This window comes from Manacus candei, unplaced genomic scaffold (genome assembly GCF_025592945.1).
Source record: "Manacus candei isolate 608988 ecotype Guabito, Panama unplaced genomic scaffold, ASM2559294v1 h1tg000067l, whole genome shotgun sequence".
NCBI lineage: Eukaryota > Metazoa > Chordata > Aves > Passeriformes > Pipridae > Manacus > Manacus candei.
The window spans coordinates 9,143,061-9,165,197 of NW_026138115.1; the positions used below are offsets into that span (position 1 = coordinate 9,143,061).

The 22,137-nt window shown below is 39.3% G+C and overlaps 1 protein-coding gene across 23 annotated transcripts in view; it reads right to left on the bottom strand.

The window, feature by feature from the left end:
• Positions 1-22,137, bottom strand: part of NRXN3 (neurexin 3) — a 1,015,491-nt gene that overhangs the window by 879,629 nt on the left and 113,725 nt on the right. Inside the window, exons 4-5 of one of the 23 annotated variants that reach the window (XM_051806337.1) lie at positions 18,006-18,035; positions 15,681-15,692 (exon numbers count right to left, since the gene is read on the bottom strand). The exons of 20 other annotated variants lie outside the window; for them this stretch is intronic. In XM_051806337.1, coding sequence (XP_051662297.1) covers positions 15,681-15,692; positions 18,006-18,035 — 42 coding nt within the window. Of the gene's footprint in view, positions 1-5,112; positions 5,189-8,526; positions 8,581-15,680; positions 15,693-18,005; positions 18,036-22,137 lie in introns of those variants that run through there. 2 more of the 23 variants (XM_051806328.1, XM_051806329.1) reach the window with 2 other exon arrangements.

Consider the following 22,137-nt stretch of genomic DNA (forward strand, 5'->3'; position numbering starts at 1 on the left):
TTCTTCTGTGCATTTATGTTCTGTATGTGTTTGGAGATAGCTTTCACATCTTGCCACTTTCTCAGCATGAAGCCCTAGCATACATACTAGGTCATTCACTCTTCCCTCATAATCAAGTCATGCATGATCTTAATCATCAAGCCCATTCAAAATTCTTACAAATTGTTTGACATATCTCCACCTTACAGTATTTAAGGTCCTTAGAAATTGAGTCTAGGTGCAGCTTATCAGATCTCTTTACAGATGAATTATCCACCTACTGCTTTAGGAAGGATGTCATGGCATTTATGCAACATTTATGCTGTTTTCTATCCACACTGAGGATTGCAATTCTCATTCTAGTCAAATCTACACATTTCATTAATATGTCATTTCTTCCCCTCTTTGTTATCACTAAGAAAAGCACTAGACAGAAATGACAGTAACTTCCAATTTGTCTAGCCTTCTCAGCTCATGAAAATGCTGTTGCATTTTGAATTACTAATTTATTCTAGAAAACTCTTCATGTTAAAGCCAATTTTTAATTGTGGGGTGTTTTTTTAAGTAAGATTATATAGGGCTTTTTGTCAAATAATACATTGAAATCTAGATGTATCACAACCACTGTCTCCTTTTCATCCATTAATTTTGTAACTGAGTCCAAAAGTAATCAAATGTCTTCTATGAGTTTTGTTTATTAAATGTTGCTGATAATTGCTCATGGTTCTGTTACTCTGTATAGTTGCAAATTCATTATTCTTAATATTGTTCCCATTATTTTATTAGTGGCTGATAAGGCCTTTAAGAAATAGTTTGAAAGTTAATTCATGTAATTGTTTGGTGAAGGACTAGAATTAAGCCATGCACAGAATCTAACTGTTGAAAAGCTGCCATAGCTTTTAATTCTCATGAGCATAATATAAAAGACCAGAAAAAACATGAGCAGACAAGGACTACAGGCTATGTTATGATAGTTACACTATTGCAATACAGTTAGGGCATACACACAATGTACCACAACTATTAGAGAAATCCAGAAAGGTTTGACAGCCTCACAGAACAAAAGACTGATGATCCCAGTGCCTGTGGGTTTGGCTAATTTTTACATATTCCATTATCATCTTATACAGCACAAAGATATCTCATGGACTTCAGGTCTCAAATATTGGAAATAATAATAGGAAAGCTGTACTTAAAGGTCTTTCTTTGAAATAATGCCAGCAAGGTAGGGGAAAGGTTTAAGAAGGGGGAAATATGAATCTCCAGAGCCTTGTGAGAGAACAAGAGGAATTTTTGCTTTCCTTCTCTGAGCAGCCACCATGCCAACACTTGAGAGCAAGGGGTACCACAGATGGATAAAGGAGGAGACTCTGACACTCCTTGCACCATCCCCATGGTGTCAAGTGTCTCCAGATCCTTTTGTTTTGCCCCCGTTGAAAATTCATAATAACATTTCTAAACATTTCCAGCAGTGGCAGTAGTAGTGGCACCAGCAGAGAGCTCTGTCAGATAGCAGGACAGCCTGCTGTCTGCTTTGGCTCAGACACTGTACCTGGGAAGACTGGAGACCTACAATCAAACCTTTCTATGAGTGGATTGAATAAATGGCTCTATTTACAGCTGTTTATGTGGCATCCCAGCAGTCACCAAGTAAACACCTGAACCTAGGCAACTGCTGGCCTGTAACTAGAGACTGGGCATGTAATAAATACAAAGCTCAGTAAAAAGACAGATAATCTTGTAATAAGAGACTCATTAATCAGTTTTGTTCTTCCAGTGTTTCCCCCTTTCTTTAAAGCACTCTACTAACAAAGTGAAATTTCTATATACAATGAAAGGTAATCTCCCCATTTCTTGGCAAGCCAGTGTCTCAAATGCAGTTGGGACTTTTTAATTAATACTGGATGCCTGTGAAAGACTAAGAAAATGCAACAGAAGCAAATTCTACATTGTGTAAGAATAATATCATTCCTTAGGCTCACTTCTAATGTGACTTCGATGTGACTTGCAGTACCTAGTGTGTTCTGCTGAAAGTGCACTCAGCTCTGTAGCTCTGTGCCAACAGGAATCTGACTCTCTGGGCTCTGTTCCCAGCCTCAGTAGTTCACTTTTATCTCTGTGGAAAATCAGGTAGTCTCTGTCCTTCACTGTCTTCTTCTGTTGAGAGGGAAATACTAAGTGCTCTGAGTGACTACATAGTACCTCCTCTTCACAGCTCTGCCAGCGTATCTTGTTTTTAGCTCTGCTGTCCAAACAAACCCTACTTGTTGAAGGCCCAGAGTTATGCGCACTTAACTGACAAAAGAGCAAAACTACTCTAACTTAGAACCAGAGCAAAATTAGTAAGATCAGAATATGTCTGACACCACAAAAGCAATGACAACAAACATTAACTGGCTCTTTCTTGGTTCATGTAATGTAGAAGGGTAAAGACCATACAGTCATAGCCACTGTTGTGATTGCAGTCCCTAAGAACAGAGCTAAAAGTCTTGAGGGAATGGGGACAGCACACACAGTGGCGAAACATAAAGTAAGAGTAGTAGCGAGGGTAGGACAAACAGACTTTCTGCCCTGGTCACTTCTCTGAAGAAGGTGTCACACCCAGGTGAAATATGTTAGGAGCCTATCAGTCACTGCTGCCACAGCTGCTGCTTGGGGAGCAATGACTCCCAAAAGCTGGAAGCTGCAAAGTGGAGAGCAAACAGCAGGTTCAGAGGCAAGATACAGCCCCAAGGTGGGAAGTCAGCACCCCAAATATTAACTTGCCTGTCTTTGGCTTCAACTACCCTGCGTAGGAACAGAGAACATCCTTCCAATCTATTCTTCGAGTAGTACAAGCTGCAACTAATTAGTCTCAGGAACAGACATTTTAGAAGGGCCTGTAGTGAGTGACAGGACAGGGCCTAATGGTTTTAAACTAAAGCAGGGTAGATTTAGTCTAGATATATGGAAGAAATTTTTCACAATGACGGTGATGAAACACTTGGAACAGGTTGCATAGAGAGGCGGTGGATGCCTCATCCCTGGAAACATTCAAGGTCAGGTTGGAATGAGGCTCTGAGCAACCGCATCTGGTTGAAGATGTCCCTGCTCTTTGCAGGGGAGTTGGACTAGATGACATTTAAAGGTTCCTTCCAAACCACACTATTCTATGATTATATGATTCTATGAAAAATAAACTGCTCTGAGTGTAAAAGCTCAATTTCACTTGAAAGCAGAGCTGCTATATCTTTGTGAGAAACACCTAAGCCTCTCCAGCAATACTGAGGTTAGCATGGACCCTGCATGCCACTGTTCCCATCATGCACACATTCAGCAGAGCACCTGCTGGAGTTTTTGCCCCAATCCCATAATCCCTCTCCTATTTTCTGGCATTATTTGCTTTCTCAGCACCAAAGCACAATTTCTGTAGGATCTTCAGGCAGTGCTGCACTGTAAACCCAAGTGGTGCCAGAATCAGAAGAGGTGAAGAACAGGGCTAAAGGTGAACTAAACTCTTTGCTCAGGGCTGCAGCCCGAAGTCCAGGCTCCTGCCTGTGGTGACATCTGCTAGGCCTGTAGGAGCACAGGCCAGCCTCCAGGCCAGTTTGCAGATAAGGTGCAGCATGACCCAGCCTGCAAGCTGTGTTGCCCCCACAGAGTCTGAGCATGCCAGTCCCAATGGGGCAATTTCTCTTCTCATCCCAAGAGAGGGCTGAGCCCCCCATTTTTACCAGCATTGTGTCTGCCCCACTCATTACTCAGTGGGAGAAGTAAGAGAGGGACTGAAATAGCACAACACATCTGACATAATGTGGTTGAATGTGTGACCACAGCATGGGGCATGAGAAGAATACTCTTCTTCTTTTGTACCTACTACCCAAAACCTAGCACACTTACAGAGTAATGCTACGGTCCGTGGGGGAGGGGAGAAGGGCCCCAGCACTGCACAAAAGGGTCCAGCAAGGTTTGAGGTTGTAATGCAATGCCCAGTTTAATGGGGGTACAGAAGGGTTTTATGTGCTCTGGTATGGAATGGACCAGAAAACGGGATGGAGCATGAGACAGACAACCAGGGAAATGAATAGGGATAGGGACTCAGGCGAAGAGGGAGGGACTAGGGAGGAACACAGGAATGGTAGCTCTCTCCTCTCTGCAGCCTTCTCAGCCAATCAGAGAGGGAAGCAGGGAGCAGGTATGCCTGGGCAAGCCCGGGAAGTACAAATCTCGGGGAAACATACAGTGTACGTATTTGTAAACACATAAGAACTGCAAAGTCTGTATAATAAAGTCCCTTCAATCGCTGTATATGTTTTTCCATTCCTGAAACCGTTCCCATTCTGATCCTTGTTCCTTCACAGAGTAATTAATTTAGTTTCATGCAACAGAAGACAGGAAAGTTATCTCCACTTCCATTTCACACACGGACAAACTGAAGTTCACTGTGGGCAATCAGAACAGTCTGAATCAAAATCAGAGCAACCAAGAACTGAACTGAGGACTCTAAATCTTGTGCCTAAACATCACCTTTCCTTTCTCAGCATGACCTCCTCCCAAGCTGAGATGCTACTTTTCCATATTAAAGGGTATTACTTTCCTCCCTAGAGAGACCTGAAGGCTGAGCTAGCTTCTCTCCTTTCTCTTTGCTTAGAGAAAAAAAAAATCCCTCATCCACAAACACACTCCAAAGGCAGTCTTATTTAATCCCAGTGTAATTCTCACTGCTCTTTCTTAATCCTTTCACCTGTGAGATAATTGCCAGCATTATGGGAAGAACTCAGTGTTAATCATAGACTTGCATAAAAAGCGACAAAGAACCAGATCAAACAGACCAAAGAAAATCACAAGGCCTGTTTCAACCATGCTCATACATATCTATTCCAGACACCCTGCTGAACTAGCCTCTTTCACAACATATGAAAGGTCTGCTTATGGGCCTAGAAGGGAAGGCCATGAAAAGCCATGTCAGTAAATGAAGGCTTTAGTCTTCTCCTATTGCATTGTGGAATGAGATGTCACAAAAATCAAAGAACCAAAATTAGCTACCAATATCTAGCTGCATAATATTCAGCAAAAAATATTGTAATGTTATCTTCTCACTTCATTCTGTCCAGCAGATCAGTGTTCACAGTAGATTCTTCTCCCACCACTTACTCTGAGACACTCCTCCCAGACAAGAGTATGTATGTTTCTACTGCACTTCCTTCTGCTTCCACACCTTCCCTCTTTCCACTGCCAATGCTGTACATCCATTCTTCTTACTCATAACTGAAAAAAGATTTACACTCTTTCATTATTTAAGTGCCCTCCTTCTTTTACACTTGTCCTTAAAATTCATTCCTTCGAGGAGAAACCCATATTGTCTCTGTGTGCTCATACGTACTTCCCCAACAAAATCCTTACACAGCACACTTGGGGCACCTCTGCATTAAGATAGGTTTTTCCATTCTGCAGATTTTTTTCAAAGAGAATATGTGTTGTTCCCTTTTTAAAATATGATTGCTATTTCTGCAATCATGTATGTGTTTATCAACAGATAAATACAGTTTTAATCTTTGTAGAGTATTGCTTTAGCAAGTGGAATCTAATTGAGAGAGGCCCTAGTAGAACAAGCAAGTTATCCGGTGGTTTATAGAACAGATTGCATTGGTGCTTACAGAAACAGAAATGGACAAGAGAACTCTGGCATTTATTGCCTGTTCTCCTCCAGCTCTCTCCATCTCCCTGTGCTTCTGCTTATTCAACTGTAAAACAAGGAAAACAAATAATTAACCTTCTTACTGGATGAATGTGAAGCTGAATGATAATGCTTTGTACTTATTGTGCATTGTTTTCAGGACACTCTCTAAGTGTCAATGCAGCAGCCTCCTTGTGCGGTGGTGAAGGGCTTTTGTCCCCACTCCACTGCCACGGAGGCACAAAGGCCCCAACAATTTGCAGGAAAAGCCAGATGCAGAGCCACAGACACCCCTCTCACTTCTGAGGCCTCCCCACTAAGCATGATGCTTTTCAGGAATGTACTCCAAGTATTTATGATACACTTACCAGTTCAGGAGGTTGGTAGGTTGTCAACGTGCTACATGTGCACTGATGACAAACAATCGGCACACAAAACAAAGAGAATTTTTTTAGGAGATTCACAGACAGATATGGCTGGAAATAGCACAGGGGAGGAAAAGCAATCATTCATAAGAGTGGAGGTCATAACTCAGTATCTCTTAAAATGAACTGCTGAGAAATGGCCAAGTGGAAATCCCAGAAAATAGAGCTGTAACAAGCTCAATGCCAAAAAGAAGGAAATCAGTGTCTATCCACTGAGCACATCAATATGGAAACTTGTTAAGAGGTTTCAAGCTCCAAAATCAGTCAGATGGGAAAAGAGTGAGAGACAAAGCGATTTCTGAAATAAATTTATTTTGGGTTATTTTTGGAAAAGGAGACAAAAAGGAGGGACATGGGTACATTGGAAAGCTGACAAAAATCATTATTCTCTGTAAATTGCTTTGACATTGTATAGGCAGTGACCTTCACAGAACTACCAGTTTAATGGCATTTACTTCAGCAGTAGCTGATTTCACTGTTAAACAGGGATGCATAGCACAAGATTACACAACTAAATCACTCTTGTAAATATTTAATATCATTGCCTTCTTTTTTTTTCTTTTTAACAAATCACTATCAAAGGCAGTAGAAAACACATTTATTTATTCTATCCCGGAAAAAGCTTAGTGCTCATGCATTTTATCTATCTAGTTCTCCAAATGACTTTGACACTTGAAAGCCCTTGTGATCAAAACAGTCTGAAGGAAGGCAATTTTGCAACCATTTAAGAACTGATTTCATGCACTGATCAACATTTACCAAACTTGCCTGATGCAATAGCACAAAGTTTAACCCAGAAGATTGATAGCAAACACCTGAAGGAGAAAATTAGCAAGGAAACTGCACTGGTTTAAATAAAAGTACCTTAGAAGACAAAACTAAAGAAAAATCTGAGATTATGTCTCCACTCTTTCCCCCAACCATAAAAAAAAATTATCAGTATTTGGGAAATCAAAGGGAACTAGCACTAACAGAAAAAAAGTCATACTTTTGGCTGACAATACAATAAGCACATCCTCCACACAATATATTCGTTGCACTATGGACAGACAGTGCAGCATAGCAGATTTCTCATAAAATACATTTATTTTAAAGATGGAGTCAATAGAGAGAAAGAGTACAGTACAAGAATGCAGCAAAGAAGAATTACTAATCATGTCTCTAGTATCATATCTAGTAATATAAAATTGACTGAGAAATTGAAATGCTGAGCCTGGAATTGAGTACACAAAGCAAGTTATTTCTAAAGACAGCCTTACGATCTGTACATTTTGATTTTTCCAACTTTAGGCAAAGACTTTTTCCACAATCTGGCATAAATGGTCTGTCACATTGTGGCAAAAATGCTATTCTGTTCAAATTGCGGATGATCAATGCCAGAAAGTGTTCTTTATAACAGTACTTCAGGAGACAAGTAACAAAAGTTATGTGTCTTTTCATCAATTTAGCAACAGGCGAAAGACAAATCAACGGATATCTAGGAACTGAACAAATTCTGGGGAAAAATAATTTGGTAAACTGAAAGATAAAAAACATGCAGAGACCAGTTTGCCCCACGTGCCTGCAGACTTCATTGGCACTGTCTGCAGAAGAAGATTATCCAAAATAAATATTAAAATGGTCAGACAGAGGTATTATTTGGATGATGGAGCTGGCCGGTCCTGCAAGGCACTGGTGCCTGAAACGTGTGTGCCCTTTGTCAGAGCTGGGAAATGCAAATGCACGACGATCTAGGTGCTGCCCTGGGTTTTAAAAAAGCTTGCAACATCTTTAATGCAGAGCTAAACGAGAGCCTGTAATCCCTGCGCTGCGATGCAGCAATGTGCTCTCCCCTCACAGGACAAGCCAGCAGCTATGCAAGATCCTTTTATCAACATTCACAGGGCTGGAAAATAACTGTTCACAGTTTGATTCCCAACATTATCGAGTGAACCAAGAATTGCTTAGAGAACTGGCAGCTGAATACACATGTAAAAGACAAAGGTTCTTCAGTGATATTTATTCTAGCCAAGTTTTAATATTTCAAGGCTTATAGCAACTAACTCTTTACATAATCAAATGTAATTATCTGATCCCAGCTGGTGATCAGAACATTCATCATCAACCTGGTCATTATTAATATAACAGTAATAAGGGAAATAAGGTGTGTGCTTCATAACGCTGGCTTAATATGATTCACTGTACCTAATAAGACCACAGCTCTCTTTCAAACACAATTATTTTATAAAATTATACATTTTTGTTACCACTACTAACAATGAACAATCACAAAACTATATTATTTTAGAACAAATACTGAAATGTTTTTTAAAGTCTTCAGTAAAAAGAATTTGGTCAATTAAAAGGAATCATGCTTTGCTTTAGAAATAATCTGACCCATAAGCAGATCCCCAGTCAAATTGTGACTTGAGAGAAAAGCTCGATTAAAATGCATGCAATTGACAGAATCAAATCGTAAACACTTACCTACAAATACTACATACCATCTTCTTGCTCTACTGTAGGAGAGGAGGTGATATCTCAGGCACCACTGTGTGGTACTGCTTGGCAAATGCTACTGACTTTTTTAATGGTGACAACTGTGTACACAAATTCTAAAAGTACCAGTTCTGTTTAAAGCCTTTCCCCACAAACCAGAGCTGGTACAGAACCATTTCTACCAAATGCTTTGCAGCCTTTAACAAGAGAACTGAGGCCATCATTTAGTGAGAATGATCCAGAATCTCTCAGGTTAGTGTTGGAACAATTTCAGAGTCAGAATCTTCCCTGCAGTATTTCTTTTACGTGAGTGCATTTCCTCTGCTTCAGTATCAGGTGTACCATAATAAAATCCTTTCAGAGTAGTGAAAAATATGCCTCTAAATACCGTTACATCAAACCTCTCAGTATAAAAAGCAAATCTAGTATAAGACCAGCATCTCACAGAAAATCCTTCTAAAACAGAATTTTTGGATTTTATCCCTGCAGGTACACAACACATTCCCAGGTTCAAAACACTGTTTATTTCTACGGGTTTCTCTGGCAGTTTATGGAACACAATAGACTCAGCACAACTTGCAGGATAGGTCATCTGTAACATAAATTTCGAAACAAAAAGGCTTCAAAAACAAATGAATATGTTACGACCTGTGAGTGCTGTGTTCACACATGATTCCTTGCTCTCTGCAGCGGTATTTTCTATTATCCTCCCTTATTTCATAGCCTATCAGTACTGATTTCTATTTGGATATGTGCACTCAAAACTATCAAGGCTTTTGAAACGAATGTGGAGATGAAAATCAGCATGAGAAGGAGCTGTAGCTCCATGAAAGCAATGAGTACGGCCACATAAAAGAAAGGTGCTGGGTGTCACAGGAGGATGTGCATTGCCAAAATCAGAATGAAAACCCAGAATCCTGATGTGGGGAAAATCACGCACCATTAGACATGACTTAATAACTGACAGAGATGACACTGTGTGCGTTATATCCGACGATTTGAAGAGGCATGACCTTCTTCACAGTAATAGTTTTACAGCCATTTGCATGGCATGCATTCACTAATCTCTAGTCAAAACATTTATTATCTGGTAAAGCGCTGCAAATAAGGCTGCTGTTTCTAAGCCCTTATTCTTAATGTATAAGATCCAGGTTACATGGTACATATTTTCTAAACTGTTCAGTACCATAACGCTATCACTTTAGTCCAGAGAAGATCACAGTGAGCCTTAAAACAGGAAACTCCCGTGTTTCACAGGGTTTCCTATTTTTGCAGGGTTGTCTGATGTGTGTAACAGGGTCTATTTCAGTTCCTGATGGCATTATCACCATTTTGCTGCATTACCATAAAGCACAGGAAATAAGCTATTACCCACCACACTCCTCCCAAACGTTATCACAGAGAATCATGTGCTCACAAAACAGCATTAACTGTGAGAATTAGAGTCCATTTAAACTGCAGCTGTTCCTTCATTCCTAAATAGGTTCTTAGATCAAAACTTCTCTCTGGTCTCATTATTGAATGTCCCTTTCAACTGTAAGAAGGAAAAGATCACTTTAAAAATTTTATGTTTTACAGATAACACTCCCTCCTTGCATTATAACAACCAGGTAACATTAAAATGAAGAATTTTTCCAAAAATACAGCGAACATTTTAGCTTTCAGATGTATGAGTTGAAATTTTGCCCTCAAACCATCTCTGGCAAAATAAATGAACCTGTAATTTTGATTTTCTATTTGTAGTTTAGCTTATTTTCAGAATCTCAAGCTTAAATTATTTAAGGGAAAGACGTTCTATTTATTTTTAACTATAAATCTAAATCTAAATCCTAGATCTAATACACACGCTGGTGTTCTTTTCAGCTCTAAACTCATGCCCTCGAAAAGCCCAAAACCCCACAACCCTATATTCTGCTATTATCAAAGAAAACACTGCTTATTATGTTCCATTTCCCTCTCTGCTTTTTTGCCTCTTTGTTACTGTCCACTGGAAGGACTCCAATCTGCAGGGAAAAAAACACTCTCAAATCTAAACTGAAAAACCTAAATGCCAGGAAAAGGCACAATGTCTCTTTAAGATAGTCAACAGTAAATTAACTTGCCCATAACAGTGCAATAATTAGCTGTTAGTAGCTTATTAAAAGGATGGCAAAGGCCAAGCTGCCATCTGGGATCTCCGGTTTCTTGTGATTGTTATTATGTCAAGATGTGCAACTTGCATTAGCTTTCATGTCACTGTGCTTGCCCTTACTTTACATGTAAATTTTAATGAAAGATACAGCACTTTAAAAATCAGATGTCCCTCAGAAGTGCTATTAGCCTGCCTTTTACAAAGCATGTGTCCTGTTTTGCTACCTCTGCATCTCTACACAACACTGAATGCCTCAAATGAAGAAAACAGAGGAAGGAAAAAAAAGCCTTTCAGTGATATCAATTAAATACTCTCTTTGGGCAGAGTGAAACCTGAGCCTCACTGAAAACAGAAGACTACAATACAGCCTAAGATGACAGTATTTTAGCTCCTGTTTACACACAAGGCAACCACAATGCCTTTAACTCTCACAGGAATCATTCTTCTTAATGAAAATGAAAGCCAGCAAAGAATCAGCTGTTTATTCACACTTCAGGAAGACACCGTTTTAAAATAAGGTAAAAAAACACATATAAGAAAAAACTAGTTACCTACAAACTACAAAATATTTAACACACTATTAAATATCTTATGCATGCAGATTATTTGTAAACACACATGCTCATATGCACAAACATAAAATAATTTACCAGAAATGTCCTATTTAATGTCTCATATGTTTGCCTGCATAAATATATAACAAAGATGTATAAAAAAAAGAATAAAACATCTATTCCTTTGCATTAGCTGATATTGAACATTTAAGTGACTTCATTCCCCAACGTTCAGAAAATGTCATCACCTCTGGAATAAAACGAAATAGGATGAACTTGCAGAAAAGTCCCCAATATCTTACATTTGAAATTCATCAACTATCAATTATCTCAAATTAGACTTCTATGAATTACATTAAAATATTTACTTCTTCCCTAAATAAAATAAGAAACCAGCATCAAAAATTTACCTACAAAAACATTTCAGAAGAATGATATCTTCATTCAAGGAGTATTGATTCTATCAAACAAGTTTTGCAGATTCGGTATTTGCTAACCATAAAATAAAGTGCTTGATTTTTTTAAACAGTCATTAAGAGTAAAGTTAAAACTAAAAGTCACCATCCTTACAACAATGCAGGATTTTTTTCCCACTAAAGGAAAACAAACCCACTACCACACATATTTTAGTCCTTTCCTTAATACTTTTAAATGTAGAAAACAAAACTATACAATATTCACATTTAAAACCCAAATACTAAGATACTTTACAGGGCAAAGCAGAGCTTAAAAACCACTGCCAAGGCTGGCAAGATGAGCATAGTGTTGTTTTTCCCCTTGTATAATTAGACATTTATAGAGCACAAATGATTGAATTTGTTAGTGATGCTTGACTTCAACATTTGCATAAACTCTTGGCCATTCAGATGGACTTATTTACATAGAACCATTTAGGTTGTAAAAGACCTTTAGGGTCATCGAGTCCAGCCATTAACCCAGTATAAGCACCACATCTACAGGTCTTTTAAACTTCTCCAGGATTGGTGAGTCAAACAAGTCCCTGCGCAGCCTGTTCCAATGTTGATAACCCTGTCCATAAAGAAACTTTTCCCAATATCCAATCTAAACCTCCCCTGGTGCAACCTGAGGCTATTTCCCATCATTCTATCACTTGTTCCCTGGGAGAAGAGTCTGACTCCCAGTTTGCTATAACCTCCTTTCAGGCAGTTATAGACAGTGATAAGGTCTCCCCTGAGCCTTCTTCTCTCCAGGCTAAGCAACCCCAGCTCTCTCAGACACTCCTCCTAAGACTTGTGCTCCAGACCACTCACCAGCTTTATTGTCCTTTTCTGGAAACACTCCAGCACCTCAATGTCTTTCTTGTAGCAGGGGGGGCCCAGAACCGGACACAGCACTTGTGGTGCAGCCTCACCAGTGCCAAGTACAGAGGGGTGATCCTTTCCCTAGTCCCGCTGGCGACACTATTTCTGAAGCAAGTCAATACAAATCCTAATGGTTGTACTGGTGAAAAAGAACTTGAAATTATTTTCCAGATCAGTAAGGTCCAGTCATTTCCTTCCATTCAAGCTCACAAATCCTATTTCATTTTTTCTGTGCCATTACCTTCAGATCAATATTATTGAACAATTTCAAAAAATAAGAACCTCACACTGCTCTCTGAGAGCAATACTAAACTTTCCAAGACTTAAAAAATCTACTTGAGCAGGTAGGACCAAGGGAGATAATCTGATCTTGTAAGGCTGATTATTACACAGGGACATTGGCGGTAGCTTTTGTTCTACATGACATGCACTTAAAAATGTCCCACCCCTGAAATATGTGAGTAGTCTTTCATTTCTCTCTGAGAATGAAGAAAAGACCTTCTTCATACTGAAAATGAGTGTGCCACTGTACAGTTTTTCACACCAAGCACAGCTGCTGATGGAAGGAAGGACCCACATGCCTTAGAGAAGAATCAGCAGTCTGCAGACTGCATGGCTGCTACTGAAGTGTCCTGTGCACATCCAGAAACCAGCCATACCTCACTGTCATTCTCTGCGCCAGAGAAGACATTTAGGACTTTTCAGTTCTTTGGGTTCTTGGTTCAATGGATTCAATGTGAACTTTGCTATTGCCTTCAAGAAGACAAAGGATTTCATTTACCAAAAATAGCAAATTCCCATTAGGAATACTGACAATTTTAAACAGGGACATGAATCTCAAAAACAATCAGATCCAAATCAAGAGTGATGGTAAAACAAAACCCACTGCATACATAAGACAACTGTGAAAGGTAGCAAAAAGGCAAATAATCATTTCCTTAACAAAGGGTTACAAAAGAACAAATTATATGGAAGAACACATTAACTCTAGTACAACAGCAAATTAGAGTTGGATATTTATGATTTTCTTTGGTGTCATTTACTTGTAGGGGAGTGTTAGAGAAATAAACTTAATGTAATTGTTCCTTAATTGTCAATACCTCTCCAGAAGAGAAGTTGTATTCAGCAATTCATGCCAAACTAAATAGAAGTCCTCCCTGCTCATCACACATTTACCTCACCTCCACAACCAGTTCTATACATCAAATAAAAACACAAACAATGCATATGCACTCAGTTTGTTTAAATGCAAGTGGTATCTCAACTACTCCAGCCATTACCCCAGTACACCTACACTTCATCTTACTGAACTTTCCAGGAACTTATTAAAAAAAAATTAAAATCTCCCGGACGTTTTAAAATTATAGATGCTTTACTACAATGAAAACAACCAATGAAACACTTGTTTCAAATGATGAATGCAAGCTCACATACTTGCACATAGTAATATGTTGAGAAGAGGTTTTATGAAATCAAATACATTATATCCAAAATTAAATCAAATGCATCACATCCTTTGGTTCCATATGTGGTATGAGATAGAGTTGTTGCCAGTTTTTACTAAAAACTACAAGAATGCCAAAAAAATATGACCCTTCCATGCAATCATGGCCTTCTCTGTGAGCTGAAGGCCATGCGTGAGTTCGAAATTACAGTTTGAGCCCTCTGAAAGCAATGCCATTTGTCACGCAGAGTGATGGTTCTCTGATGAAGTCAGTATAACTAGAGTTAACTACACACAGCTGAGAAGTGAAATGATATTTTCACTCAATGATATGATAAATTAAGTTTCAGTACATTTGAATTAATTGTGAACTATATATTATAATCCTCATGCCTATCAGCTCAGTTAGGAGTTTTGCCTTGGAAAAGACTTTTAGGTTAGTCCTACATAGGCTGGCCTGCAGCACAAACGCCACCCAAGAAAAGAAGGGAACAACATGAGCTAATACCACACTACACAAAGACTTGACCTGATCTACAAGGACCCTTAAATCACACTAAGCCATACATCAGCTAACTGAATTATTGGCAGCTGTGTTGAGGTACAGTTACATTTTGTATGGTGTGCTTAGAAGCATTAGGTTCTCATATTTTTTTACAGTGTATATATCTGATTATTATGTTCTGATGTTCACCTATTGCTAAGAAGATAGCTCTGAATATCTCCCAAATTCATAGTTGCACAATTGGTCATTTCATTCCCCAATATCTTATTAGCATGGACACAACCAACATCCTTCAACATGTTCAAACCATGCTGATCAATAGATCAATTCTTTAGCAATGTATTCATTGTGTAAGCCTCAGCATAACAAAACCTTTTAATCTTTCTATCTCATTGGAAAATAGGACCAAAAAAAAAGATTTTTCTCAAGCCATGCTTATAATTTATCAATTAATCTTCACCCCTCCTTCCAGTCAAACTGGAGACCCACAGCAGGTTTGAAGCATTTTGTCTTTTTGACAGTTTGATTAGGGATGGATGACTGCCCTCTGCATGCCTAAGATAGGTGTGAAGAAGGGCAAGTTCGAGCCCCAGAACAACTTGCATGCCCTGTGCTGTACTGAGCTGCAAAGGAAATGCACCTCTCTGTTTAGCAGTGCTGATCACTTCTGTTTCCTCTGCAGCTTTTTGGAACTCAATTTCTCTTTGCAAAGCACCTTGCACTAAGAGAAAGGATGGGAAGCAGATCTGGAGGGAGAAACGATAGCTCAAAAGACCTCGAAGGGTGGTGGACAAGCCCAGGTTCTGCTTCCACCAACACCAGTGCCAAAATTAGCAGTAGTGGCATCACTCCAGTGCAAGAGTCAGCATTACCAGCTCACTGGCCTCTGGCTCTGTCTTTGACTGAACTGACAGTCCCTTTGCACCCCAGCATCACCAGCTACAGACAGCCTGACATTGAGCCACCCATACTTAGTGTGAACAGGGAGAAAAATAACATCTCTTAAGAAGGCCTCAAAGCATTCATCTTAATAAATATTTCCTCCATAATTCAATACAAAAGATTGTTAAGAGATTTAAAAATAAAAGCATTAATTTCCAATATGAAACACATTCATAGAAATACAGTTTGTCCATTAAAAAACATTGTACAAGCAATGAAGTCTTAGAAAGAATGCAATCTCTACCTTTACTTCTACCTACAGACAGGAAGATGCACGTCCAGTTAAGAGGAGGAACAAGAAGGGTATCCATCATGGAGAAGGCAAAAGAGAAGAGAAGGAGAAAGCATAAAAAACCAGAAAAACATGTCAGTGGCCATACTTAGAAAAACAAGGAAATGAGTATATTTACGTAGCAGCCAAACCCAGCAAAATACAATGTAAAGGGAAATACAACAGACATACCACAACTAAAGCACAAAGCAAAGCTTAAACCACCAACAGTACAACCAGCAGTGGCTTGGTTAAGCCCTTTGGCTTTGATTTTCTACTGAGAAATGCAAACTGTGATATGCCTCAGTCCACGTCAAATTCAAAACAGCACGGGAAACAACAGAATAGTACAGAAAAAAAATAAATCTTATGGTTATATATTTGCTAAACACATCTCACCTACCAGAGCAAATATATGTTGACATTGCATATTTACTCACAATATATATTTACATATTTTATATCTATTATATTTTTATAGAGAGTAAATATTTATCAAAAAGCACTATCTGTGAGTTTGTTAGCAAGAAAAGAGAAGCCATTGTTCCCCAATGTGTCACAGATAAACAAGGGTGGCTAAAGGTGCCAAAAGCCAATAGTTTTCACATTTTTTTGCCAGACAAGGGAGTATAGAAAGTACTGATGATCATAAAGGCCTGGATAGATCATGCAAGTCTTCATGAGCCAGCTGGGTTGCAACTTTTAATTTAAATGGCCAAGTGCAACTGTTTATATAATCCAGTGCTAAATCACGGACTACTACAAAGAAATGTTCAGTGTTACTGAGAATGAAAGTGGCCATCAAAGTTCACTGTCCTGATCACTTCCAACATGCCTTCCTCTGTTAACAGCTTGCCGTACTCAACCGTACCCTGAGTAAGCAGGACACGCTGAAGGGACCTCTCTGCTGGGTGCTCCTCAACAAGTGTTACCTCTGAGTCATGTCACCGGTTGAACAGTCAGTGGTGACAGAGAAGGAGCTCAGTGCTTCCCAGAGTTTGGCCAAATGCTCCACATGCCAAACACTGTGGTCTTGACATACACTCATAAAAAGCCCAGTTTTCCTACCTTTCCTACAACACAGAGATGTTAAGCACTACAGAAACTGATAAGTGAGCCCCAACTTCACCTCTGATTGTTTCCTAACCTTTCATGACCTCAGAACAGACTTGACCAACAGAATAAAAACTGATTATGTCCTAAGCCTCTCTACATTTCTTTGAGATACACAGAAACTATTTTTCTTTTATTCAAGCACCTAATTACTCTTGAGCCTTCACATGAATTATGTTCTATCTTATTAACTCATTGGAGTGTCTAACCTCAGATATGCACTTACTTAACAGCAAAAAAACCCCAAAACTTTTGTGTACATCTAGACTAGGAAAGCCTCATCAGGCTTTAGAGTCAAAACTCACATTGTCTCCCCACAGACAAACAATTGGTCTGGTCTTTCTAATGCACCACATGCACACACCTTGCATTAAGTCTTTAATCGTTTCTCTTCTGCATTCACTAGACTAGAAGGCATCAGTAGTGCTGCTAACTTCTGTGTACCCATGTCAGCACTGCCTCTGGCACTGTCAGAGGAAAACAGAATCACACCTCTCCTCACTTCAGCTGTCCTCACCAGCTTCTTACTCCACACCCTCGTAGTGCAAAATGGGAGTAATAATCCCATCATGTCATCATCAATAGATCTGTAACTCACTGCAAGCTGAGATATTAAAATGTGATCTCTGATCTGGGCCTAGATCCCATTTGTAGCCCATTCTGGGGTTAGCCCGGTTGTTCTTCTAAACCATTTTGTTCTGTGCACATTTGAGTATTTTAAATTGCAGACACAGGACAACCGGCCATTATATGCAATTTTCCTCAGGATTCATAATGAGTTAGGATCATGCCATGAGGGCGATTAACATACTTTTTGTAATAATTGCACTCTTGAAAATGAAGACCAGCACTGAGGTCTACATTTAGTAGGCAGAAGTGGGAGTCATTACAGCTGGCACAAGAAGAAATAAATAGCAAGATAAAATAACTGGTGGGCTGCATGGAAGGGGGAAGCATACCTCTTTTCTGTCCATGGAATCATTTCATGCTCCCTCCTGGGTCCCTGAGTCCCAGGCTGATCAGCAGCCTTGGCTCATGGGACAAAGAGGCAAAAATGCAAATGGCTTGACTGGCACTCAGTAGGCTTAGTTGTTTTTGTTATGCAAAGCCCAGCTCAGAAAAGTAGCAGAGACAAAGCTCTTTCATGATCAGTGACTGAAACAAAGAGAAAGTCAAAGGACTTACCTTGTTCACCCATCATCAGGTGTGAGAGGCCTTTGAGAGAGAGAGAGAGAGAGAGGAAGTAAGAGAAAAAGAAAACTGAAAAAGAAGCAGCAATATCCATGCACACTGGTCGCAGTCCAATACCTGTCAGGATTGGAGCTCACATACTTGAATTAGATCAAGTATGGGTGTAGCACACAGGACACAAACATTTACAGGTGCTGCTTTCCACACTGAGCAGGAAAGCATCTGTTGCAGGCAGAAAAAACCTGCTGGTCCTTGCAGAACTGTGTTTGAGGTTCACCATATCCCTTGGAGGGCAACTCCAGAGGCACTGCACACCAGTACAGCTAAATGGGCTACAAAAGCCAAGGTCTGCAATGAGAGTCTGCAAGAGAGCATTTGCTTCTCTGAAGAGATACAGAAATAACTTCTCCTCAGCTGAAGACTTTAAATTCAAGGGTGCACTGGTCAGTAAAAGGGAGGTCATGATCACACCACATCTGCTCCAGATGAAACATCTTGGCTAAGAGCATACACATACACACAGCTATCCTCATTCTTGAATGTGTGGCTTCATAATGTATTTTTAGGAGTCTGTCAAGATTGCTCACACTTACTAATTAGACACCAGTACACCAGACATAGTAAGGACTAAAAAAATTACCAGTAACCTATTAAAATACACCTCCATTCCCTTTCTGGGAAGATGTGCAGACTCACTTTCCTAGGGCAGTGTGTTACTTTATGGTTCTACAGCTAAAGCTACTCTTTGGTTTCATAACTGAAGGTAAAGCCAGAGAGCAGTACAGCTCCTCTCAGTAGTGACAGTCACTGTCAGCTCTGTAGACAAAGTTATAGCGTTTACTTGGGCTGCTCCAGTCTTTTGGTTTGATAATTCTTTCTGGCACAAACCTTGTTTGTTTTAATTAAAATCCATTTCTAGGCCAAATTTTCAAATATGTTTACTGTACAATTTTTTTTATACAAACATTGTTTAGGTATTATTGTACATATATTCATGCCCAAGGCATTAAGTGACCCATCAGTCAATTTTGTGATACAAGATATCACAGACCTAATATAACAAAAATCAAGTCCTTCCCACTCAAGCCATAAGTGACCCCTTTTGTACTCGGTTCCCTAACCAACTTCCCTGAGCTTGATTACTTCTCCATATCTCTTGTCTCTCATAGCACTTAGTATGGCAGGGGTTTTGATAGATGCACACACAACACACACCCCCCATATCTTAAGTCAGTTTTTTAATCAAACAAGGCTGTGACTTTTTAATTTCACAGAGGCTGAGAGGTCAAATGAATTTATTAGAATGAGAATTTTCAACAAGCAGCATGCTGAGTTTGAATTTGTTTATTTCTCTCTCTTTTATATTTTTCCTTTATGTTGGCTGAAGAAATCTAAAATCCAGATCATCCTAAGAATATGTTCACCCACAGAGAACTCCAAGCCAGATAAGGGGATTAATAATTGTACAGTCTAAGGAATGCAAATATCTTAATGTTCTTGAAGATTATTGTGGATTTAGAAAAATAATCAGAAACACAACATAGGTTTAGATTTTTTTAGCTCTTTTAGCTATAAATAAACATAGCAGATTTGATACTGTAGGACATTTCTGGTTTAATTTGGAAGATATAATTCAGTGAATTTGTATCTCTATTTATGGCCACTAACCCCATCATTCTTGATAGGCAAATCTTAAGTCTGACCAAATGGACACTTGAAAGGCACTGTAAAAGGCAAGAAGACAAAAGTATAGTTGTTAGGACCTATAACACACAGAGATCCTGTAGCAATGGCATAAAAAGAGAAAAGGCTAGAAGGTGTCACTATGGTATGTAGCTGAAGCTGGCTGAACAGGGAGAGAACATTAGATCTGAAGCAGAGATAGGGGTCCTCAGCCCTTGTAGACCGTGGGAAAGGAAAGTCATGCCTAAGAGGCCCAGCACCAACAGATGCAGCTGCTGGAGCTGGCAGGGGTTTTGTCCACTTGAACACGGATGAAGAGAAACCTCCCGAGAAGGTTCAAAGCAAGAGTCTGCATTAAACATCCTGAATCACACCATAAGAAGATCCCTTCTCTCTCCACCAGCCACAGAGCAGCTATAAAAAAACCTCAAAATGTCAGGACTGTCAACACCCCTTTTTGTCCTTTATCCCCAGAAGGCCAGTGCTGTGTGCCCTATCTGTCAGGTACATCAGCCAGATGCAGCCCCAAGCCTTTTGCCTGCAGTTAAGGAGTGAGTGCAATCCCCAAATATACCCACTACTGTGGTCCCTGGTTTAGCCTTGGTTCAAATGCCTTCAAAGGAAGTGTCCTTAAGAAATGTTCTGACACTTTCTGCTTCTTCATAAATTGGAAATACAACAGCAGCTGTGGTATTGTATGTACCTCTTGATCTTCCAGTCCCAACTGGACAATGAAAGCAGGGAGATAAATGAAAAATAGTGCACTCCCCCTCAATGCTACTTTTTCCTTTTTAAAATATGAAGAAAAAGGAGGGCAGATTTGGAGATGGAGCAAAAAATCAATATTATATCTTAAATTGTTCATCAACGCAGATCCTTATTTTAACAAAGAGAACACCAACAGAATTCCAGATTCATTATTAGATAGAATAATTATATAACATTATGAAATAACATATCAGTTTTTCTCATCTGAAAATTTTCCTCCCTTGCAATTCAAAGTAGGAGTGAAAATAAGTGTGTTTATCTCCAACAAAATGTCATTAACCAAAACCTTCAACCACTGAGATATAAAATCTGTGACATTTGCAGCATGTGTAACAAAGGCCTCGAATCAGTCAGAGTAAAATGAACATAGAAAACATGAACTGACATACTTGTCTTGCCTTTACATCAGTTTCAAGACATGACAAATGCAAGAGTTGAATTGTATGCATTGTTCAAACCTGCAAACTTGACCGGACGTTGCCAGAATAGTGGGGACATGTATCATCATGCTATTTGGGCATCAGTCATAAAGACCAGCAAAGTTTTCAGCAGGCTCAGGATGCTAGATGAACTCATCAGGCCCCAAAGCATGTTATTTACATATTCTACCATTGTTTGTGCCAATAGCCATCCCATTTCAGAGGAATCCTATAAGAAAACCAGAGTTTCCACCTAAATCCAGGAAAACATACTTTCCCTTTAATCTTAGATTTGTTCAACAAGAAACCCTGATTATAGCCTCAGAGCTGCAAACCCAGACAGTGTAGAACTAGGAAAATGTTTACACAAATCTGCATGAACTCAAGTGGTCAAGGGATTGCAAGCTTCTAAACCAATCTAGTCATCCTTATAATAATTTACTGGCTGGGCACAACTGCTGCCCAACAAAAATGGTGGGTAGCAAGTGCTCTGAAAAAGGAAAGCCTCAGAATAAATTACTTATCTGTCTGTAAAAAAATTTTATGTCAAAGTCAAGAATCTGGTGATTTTCTATTCATGAACTTCAAATATGCGTCACAGTAAGGACAATCCATGACTTCAGAAGAAGACTCTCAACAGGTTTTTTAGATGATGATAAGCATCTGCTTGTGCTCAGCCTCTGGAGCCCCAGCTTCTTCAGACATTTGGCAGTAATGTGAAGCAAAACTGGCCTGCTTCTTCAGAACACCAATTTGTTATTAAAATAATATGTCCATAATATGTCTGCTGAGGGCAGATAGACATACAAACTCTGGTCTCTGGTCATGATTTATGCCTGCCACAACGGATTTTTCCTATTTAGGTCTGGGAGTTTTTTTAATATTTCTTTAACCTACTACCAAATCAGTATTATTTTCTTAAAAGTTATTACTAATCTCCCTTGATCTCGAAGTAACATTTCAAAGAACTACTTTTTTTAAAAAAATTCGTGAACCATCTGCTTTCTATATCAAAATAGTAAAATCAAGCTCTAACTGTGCAAAGTATCAAGGGCCAACACTGGATCTTACGAACCCAGAAGGACATTTTTAAAAGTGGCTTCAGAGTTTAATGATACGAAAGAGCAATGTAGTTAAACAGCAGTCTTCATCTTTAAGGAATTGCTAAGGGCAATTTCCAGTGTGGAGGAGAAATTGAGGGAAACCTTGGAGGCAGTTTGAATCCTATTTACCCCCTCATTTTGATACTTAGGACT